The 8,590-nt window shown below is 31.1% G+C and overlaps 1 protein-coding gene across 1 annotated transcript; it reads right to left on the reverse strand.

Moving 5' to 3' along the window:
- Nucleotides 1-1,206: 1,206 nt before the first annotated feature.
- LOC147073718 (uncharacterized) lies at nucleotides 1,207-8,590 on the reverse strand. The gene is made up of 4 exons (XM_085944740.1): nucleotides 8,455-8,590; nucleotides 3,400-5,241; nucleotides 3,098-3,150; nucleotides 1,207-1,453 (listed from the first exon to the last, which is right to left on the reverse strand). The coding sequence occupies exons 2-4, from the start codon at nucleotides 5,221-5,223 to the stop codon at nucleotides 1,441-1,443; spliced, it is 1,890 nt and encodes a 629-aa protein (XP_085800866.1). The 5' UTR covers nucleotides 5,224-5,241; nucleotides 8,455-8,590; the 3' UTR covers nucleotides 1,207-1,440.

Below are 8,590 nucleotides of genomic sequence, written 5' to 3' on the forward strand. Positions count from 1 at the left end.
GTTCTGATGAATCATCACGGATTACTAGTAGTGGAGGGTCAGTCGGTCAAGAAAATCCTATAGACAGTAGTGGAATATTCTTTCAAGAAAATGCTGTATCACTAATGCTCTTGATGGCACAGAGGATGACACTGAATCTAAAGAAATGTTCAGACTCTGATGATAAATACATAAATAAATCCTGTTTATTGTGATTGAATGGCTTTGTCTGTTATATAAGTTATAATAAAGTTCGCATATTATGTAATGCTTTTATTTTGTATTATTAATATATGAAGATGAGAGTGCGTCTTATAATCGAGTAAATACGCTATTATGAGATGACACACCTTAAATATATTATGCTATATTTAGAATTGAATCGAATCAGAATGTCACAGCCCTTAGCAATGAAGCAATGAATAAAAAATAATACTATGAAAGGTATATTTTAAATTGGTACCTTTCATAGTAATGTAATTTATTCTGAGGACAAAATTTTAAATAGGAACTTATCAAACTATTTTTTCCTCAGGAGTGAGAAAATATACGTTATTATTCATGATCCTTTAGTAATAAACTTTCATGTTATAGAATTACTATTTCCAGCGAGGCTATGTTTTTAATAAAGCAATATAAGTTTATCACAAATAATTAATATACTTTAGACACGTGTTTCACTCACATGGCGAGCTTTGTAAAGTCTTAGTAGCTACAGACATTTATGTTCGAGTTTATTTGTAATGTTATAGATATTATTAAAACTTTGTAGTGGGGGTGTAAACACAGCAATATTATATGGAAAAGGAGAGTTGATAAATCCAAATTATAAGAATGTAGGTAATTGAGTAAAGAGACACGTATCGTAGAACGTTTTGTTAATATAATTTTATTTCTACTTACACAGTTTATTTGTTTGTTTGTTCCTTCCAATTTAGAATTTTTGCCACAGTTTAATATGAAGTTTACATATTTTGGATTCTATTATAACTTAGTAGGTTTTTTTTTTGATTGACCTTTACATCTGTCAGTATTAATTCATTTTGACGTATTGTATGCATATGTTAATATTGTATATGTTATTTTTTTATTTTAAGTAACATAATTTTTATGTATATCGATTAATGAAGTGATCTCGTTCGAAGCCGGGTACTTCAGCTAGTATTTTATAAAATATCATAAATTTCTGTCAATCAAACAATGAATCGCCTGAAAAAATCAAAACAATTTTATTTGTGGTTTTTATGGGTTTTATTTTTATGCTTGTGTAAATAGCAGTACAAAAATTATATATTAATTATTTTTCAAGATTCTACATTGCACCAACCAAAAAGATGCATTTTAATTATTAAATTTAGATTTATATTATATAATTGTGTTCTTAACTCTAAAAACTACTAGTTTTAGACTTCCTTTTTTATCTGGAGTGAAGTGGTAGATTTCTTGCGTCTGTATAAGCACTCAGCAGGAAGCTCTGGAAAAATATTGAAATTTTTATTTTAAAGTTGAGTAAACCAGTATAAAAAAAATATATAAAAGACGAAAGTCGAGATGAACTGTTTTCAAGAGTACAAAGAGAACATTTCACTTGATTACCTGAAGACCTACGACTATCTGGGACAAGGTGTCAATAGATGGATGTTTTTTGGTAGGTAGGTACTTGAAGAAAATATTCTCGCAACGAATGTGGGCTAGAGTTATTTGCCCGTCTTAATATTGGTTTCAAAAATTACCTCCTATTGTGCCTAAAATGCAAATTGATCGACAAGTGTGTATTAATTTCATATATATGAAGGATTTCATATGGGAACGAACAAGGGGTACGCGATGTAATATAGTTCACTAAAAACGTCAAATAGAAATGAGCTATAATAAGTAGGTTCATATTTCGGAGAAAAATCAATTGTTGGAGAAATTTAGTAATCCAGTGGTACCAACGAGGTAGAAAACGTCACAAGTATACTGTTGGACAAGATCTTCTTGTCAACGTGTTTAAACTGTGAACAAATAAGCCCCTCCTGTTTTTAACCGCACTTCGACTGCAACGACTTCCGGTTATCAACGAGTTGTCCACGAGTTAAAACCGTGAACCAGCTACTACCGGCTATTGCCTAGATCTTCTTGTCCGACAGTAGACTTAGTTGTCGATGTATTAACGAAATATTTAAATTTAGCAGAAATATGTGACAAAGAAATGCACAGGATTTAGTGGTTTGGTATCAGCTTACAAACGTCTTCATCCATCTGCGGATAGATTTATTCTGATTACGAACCTGGGAAATATGTGTATTACCTTTGTTAACTGAATAGACAGGTGCAAATCACTTACAACAAAACATGAATTGATATTAAAATATCATAAACGTAAAAGCTGTCATTTAAATTTCAATGTAGTCAATATGAAGCCTACTCCTCTGAAGACGAACCTGCATCTTTTCAAATTATGTATAATATATCTAATAACGAATGCTACATTCTTAAATTGTATGTTTTATTGCATTATATATTTGTCTTGATTTATTATATCTGTATATATGTAACGCATGAGAGAAAACATATGTAAGTGTGTAGGAAAGATCGAGACAGAGAGAATACGTATTAAAAACGGTAAGATGAGAGAAAATATGCACGTAAACGCAAATAAATGAGAATGATTTATTTTAATCGGGCCGTAAAAGAAAACAAATGATAACATACTCTCATATTAGTTGAATATAATAGTGTAGTATGTACTAGCATATTGAGTATATAGGTAGTATTAAACCACATTATAATTACATCCAAGAATGTTAACGGGTGGCGCTGCCACCTAAAAATATTAAAAATGTTTAACTAAAAAATATTTTAAACTCATGATACCCATCCCAACAATTTTATTGTATATCCTACCTGAGGATGGATGTAACTTACACGAGCTGTCAACATCAATAACTCAAAGATAATAGATTTAAGAATAAAAATGGTTTTCGAATTATTACGTTTTAAAATGATTTTTTATGATAATTGAGTTATGTATTTGTACATTTTTGAATCCCATACGATTAATAAAATGGTAGATATTATTTTTAAAAATGTCCTCTATGACTAATAATAGAATAGTTTGAAAAATTAAACATACGTAATTCTCAAAGTGGACTCCATTGAAATTGGCTTTAATGTAGCACATCTAACCTGAAAACAAATAAAGTAAGTACATAATAAAAAAACACGTTTTCATAAATTAATATAATAAATTTAGTATTTTTGTCTATGTGTATCACAAATACTACGAAACATCATGTTGATACTATTTGTTATCATGTGACCGTAGGCATTCATAAAACGTATATTAACACAATCCGCTTTTTATGAAAAATAATCTCTCTAATTACTATTAAAAATTAATTTATTGTAATTATCAAATTATATACATTTTTTTACCTGTATGAAGTCGCGGACCTCGGTCTGATAATATGCTTTGCTTTGATCATATGGCTTGCTTTGATCATAGGGTTTGCTCTGGTCATAAGGCTTGCTTTGATCATAGGGCTTGCTTTGATCATAGGGTTTGCTCTGGTCATATGGCTTGCTTTGATCGTAGGGTTTGCTCTGGTCATAAGGTTTGCTATGATCATAGGGCTTGCTTTGATCATAGGGCTTGCTTTGATCATAGGGTTTGCTTTGATCATAGGGTTTGCTCTGATCATAGGGTTTGCTCTGGTCATAGGGCTTGCTTTGATCGTAGGGTTTGCTCTGGTCATAAGGTTTGCTATGATCATAGGGCTTGCTTTGATCATGGGGTTTGCTTTGATCATAGGGTTTGCTCTGATCATAGGGTTTGCTCTGATCATACGGCTTGCTTTGGTCATACGGCTTGCTTTGATCATAGGGCTTACTCTGATCGTAGGGTTTGCTCTGGTCATAAGGTTTGCTATGATCATAGGGCTTGCTTTGATCATAGGGTTTGCTTTGATCATATGGTTTGCTCTGATCATACGGCTTGCTTTGATCATAGGGCTTGCTCTGATCATACGGCTTGCTTTGGTCATACGGTTTGCTTTGATCATAGGGTTTGCTCTGGTCATAGGGCTTGCTTTGATCGTAGGGTTTGCTCTGGTCATAAGGTTTGCTATGATCATAGGGCTTGCTTTGATCATGGGGTTTGCTTTGATCATAGGGTTTGCTCTGATCATAGGGTTTGCTCTGATCATACGGCTTGCTTTGGTCATACGGCTTGCTTTGATCATAGGGCTTACTCTGATCGTAGGGTTTGCTCTGGTCATAAGGTTTGCTATGATCATAGGGCTTGCTTTGATCATAGGGTTTGCTTTGATCATATGGTTTGCTCTGATCATACGGCTTGCTTTGATCATAGGGCTTGCTCTGATCATACGGCTTGCTTTGGTTATACGGTTTGCTTTGATCATGGGGTTTGCTCTGGTCATAGGGCTTGCTTTGATCGTAAGGTTTGCTCTGGTCATAAGGTTTGCTATGATCATAGGGCTTGCTTTGATCATAGGGTTTGCTTTGATCGTAGGGTTTGCTCTGATCATAGGGTTTGCTCTGATCATACGGCTTGCTTTGGTCATACGGCTTGCTTTGATCATAGGGCTTACTCTGATCGTAGGGTTTGCTCTGGTCATAAGGTTTGCTATGATCATAGGGTTTGCTTTGATCATAGGGTTTGCTCTGATCATACGGCTTGCTTTGATCATAGGGCTTGCTCTGATCATACGGCTTGCTTTGGTCATAAGGTTTGCTATGATCATAGGGTTTGCTTTGATCATAGGGTTTGCTCTGATCATACGGCTTGCTTTGGTCATACGGCTTGCTTTGATCATAGGGCTTACTCTGATCGTAGGGTTTGCTCTGGCCATAAGGTTTGCTCTGATCATACGGCTTGCTTTGATCATAGGGCTTGCTCTGATCATACGGCTTGCTTTGGTCATAAGGTTTGCTATGATCATAGGGCTTGCTTTGATCATAGGGTTTGCTTTTATCATTGCTCTGATCATACGGCTTGCTTTGGTCATACGGCTTGCTTTGATCATAGGGCTTACTCTGATCGTATGGCTTAGCTTGTGTACGAGTCAAAAAGTCATAAGGCTTGCTCTCGTCGTATGGCTTGCTCTGGTCATAAGGCTTACTTTGATCATAGGGTTTGCTCTGGTCATACGGCTTGGCTTGATCATAGGGTTTGCTTTGGTCGTAAAGCTTTGCATGATCCTTACGAACCTGCTCCAAAGACACAAATTGGTACTTCATTTTCTGTGTGAGTATAACCTTTAAAATATATAAAAACATTACATTAAGTACAGGGTGAACAACACTTAAAATGTAGACCTTCATTCGCAATGATAACTGCAATAATCCCTTTTTGTAGTTATTAATGTTTACAATATATGTATACTATTTTAATGTTTATAAATCATATAATTTGAGTAAATAATCTTGACATTTTGTTGAATGAGAACTGTGATTTCAAATTTAAATTTAAAAGGAGATACGTCATCTTGAATCAATAATCTTAAAATATTTGGCATGCGAAAATTGTTAGCGCCGAAGGCGAAAAACGGGTTTTATGATAAGACTAATTTTTAGCGCGATTCCGACAAATTTCGTATTAAACTTAAAATATATTTTACATAAAGTGAATCAAATTAATTTTTAATAATTATTGACGAAACGGAGCTGGGCTCCGATGCGTTCCTGTCCATTATGAGCCCTGCACTAATTTCATAGACAAATGATTATTATCAAAGTTAACTATGGCAATTTATAATGATGAAAACATTCACAATAATTTTGATAATCTTATTATAATTAATTACATAAGATGTCTTATTATCTATACGAGAATGGTCATTTGGTTAAATCACAATAATAATAAGAAATATCTTTTAAAAATTGTTTTTTTTCTAGAATAAATATAAATAATAAATTTGATGGACAGATCTATCCTTTTTTGTAAAAACATGCCTTAACTTAAGGGCGGACGTGCTCAGCGTGGGTCAAAATGGAGCTTTTTTTCTATTTTCAAAGCATGAAACTGGACATACCTTAAACGTTGTAGATAATCTATTTCTATAATTTTGAAGCCTTATTATCCTTTATATTTATTTTAAACATTTGATGACTGCATAAAGTATTTATATTACATAAAATATTATTCTTTTAAACCTTTCGCTCTAATGTTTTAGAATATAGTCATAATTCAGTACATAAATGTGCAGTGGTGTTAAGATTTTTTAAATTTATTAATTTTTAAACGCATTTACAAAACTATCAGTATAATTTATATCGACATTATTATAGTGAAATATTTACGATAAAAAATTATATTGATAATCTCTGTGATCCCAAATTTGACAAGAATTATGCATTTTATTATTCAAAAAATGGGCAAGATTAACACATTTGAAGATAATTCTAAAGATATTAATTATAAGCTATGTTTTTTACCATTCAAGTGTGATAAACATCCTACGAAGAATGATTGCTTTATAATAGTTATTGACCTAAGAATAAGGTAGTGTTTTTTTGAAACACGCCATTTATTTTGGCATTCCCCAGTGGTTAAGCTACAACATACGGCCGTAGCCATAAATTGACAAACTATAATGGAAGTAGGGAGTAAAATGATGTTAACGCGTGTGTTTTTTTCTATTGCACCATATTAATATTGCGTGCAATACTAATAAAATGATTTATTAAATATTTTTTTCTTATACACTGTATTTTATTACCACGTTTTTGTCAGCTCGTATTCGTTTGTCCAGTACAAATTTTTTCTTGTTTGTCCAAGATTTGTATTGGACGATTGAAGATTTTAACTAACTTCTCGACTAGCTAGACATTTGAAACTTTTAGAATACCTACATCAGAACACGACGACAATGCATTCTTTTAATACTTTTAGCCATCTTTAAGCAGAATTGAATTCATTTTCAGTTAATTCTGTTTTGTATGGAAAGTTATTTCGGAAAAAAAACCTAAAAAGTTCAATATTATTGGTTGCTAAGAGGGTCCTAGCAACTAAATTATTAATATATGCGTGCGTTACTATGGAAATCAATGTGAAACGTCAAAATAACATTTCAGTGTTCTATATTTATTCAGTAGTTCTATCAAATACAAAAAAAAAGTATTTATTAATACATAGAATTGTCAAGTTTATATGATTCAACAGAAAATTTAAAAATGTGGTATATAAAAAGTTCTTTTTATCTTGTAATTATTTGTTAGTTAATTATACCTACATAATGTACTTAAAATAATTGAAATTATATTGTATTACCTATTTAATAGATGTTATATTACAATGTATGTAATAATATTCAATAATATAATAATTATATCAATAATTATTAAATTCGGTTGGGTCAATACCAATTTAAATTTTAAACTCAGAATCAGCTCCAATTCTAATATCAGGGCATATTAATTTAATGTGGATATATTGCATAAAAGGGTAGGTATAATAATCAATTTGGATAAATTTTTAGTACAGTTATTTGTTAACTAAATTAATTATTTCACTTCTCTGTTGTAGTATAAAATTCCACCGACTATATTATTTTATTATAAACGTGAGTCTGTGAAATATATTAAAATAACAAATGTCAATTAATCGTGAGTGCATAACTACGTGGTCGTAACAAACGTTTTGGGCGAAACAAAAGTAACAATGAGGCAGTTTAGAATAATTATGATACTAGGGTTTGTTTAGGCAAAAGAAAACACTTAGAACCTTAAAGAACCTTAGAAATACGACATTGTGTTGTGGCATTTTTCAGTAGGTATGCAATTTTTGTAAATTTAGAATTATTCATATTTATAACGTAACTACAGACAATAGCTAATTAATACTAAAAAATACTGTACTAGTATGTAATAAAATAACTAACTAATTAAATATAATTATATAAGTAGTAAATTTGAAAAACCATCAAATTAATTCATCACCTCGATACTACAACGATAACTGTCTTGATTTTGACTGTTTTTTAGATATCTATTGAATATGATTTTACATTTCCTTCTCTACATAAATAATATAAAACTAGGTAAGTCAAAAGTTAATGGGAACTGTATTAATTTTGTGTTTGAAAATATTAGATAACTTTAAAACCATAAATGAATTAAATAAATAAAATAATAATATATCTACGATATTTTTCATATAATTGAACATTATTTAATTGTTCCCAATTATTTAAAATAATAATTATAGCATATTTTTATGTTAATCAAGTAAAGTTTAAATTTCATTTTCACAACAATGACCAAATCAGATAATAATAATGCATGAATTATGGCCAAGTAAATAAATTACTAGTAACTAAGACCAGAGATCGGAAGTGAACTTTTTGGTGATGGGTTAAATTGGATTTTTTTTAAACTTTTTATTACAGATATTCAATTAAAAAAATATGTCCATTTTATTAAATTTTATCGAATAATTAAATTAAATTAAATATATGGGTGGGTACTTACGGACTGGGATTTTTTAATATTTGGTATGTAAACTTTCAATTAACTAAAACAGCACTGAACTAATGCGACGTAATAATATACTTGAATGATTCTTGGTGCGGTGAATCCATCTTTTTATACCATAACAACAGGGCCT

The sequence above is a fragment of the Rhyacophila brunnea genome, unplaced genomic scaffold, assembly GCF_057557595.1.
Source record: "Rhyacophila brunnea isolate RB1 unplaced genomic scaffold, BYU_Rbru_1.0 scaffold_17, whole genome shotgun sequence".
NCBI classification, from domain to species: domain Eukaryota; kingdom Metazoa; phylum Arthropoda; class Insecta; order Trichoptera; family Rhyacophilidae; genus Rhyacophila; species Rhyacophila brunnea.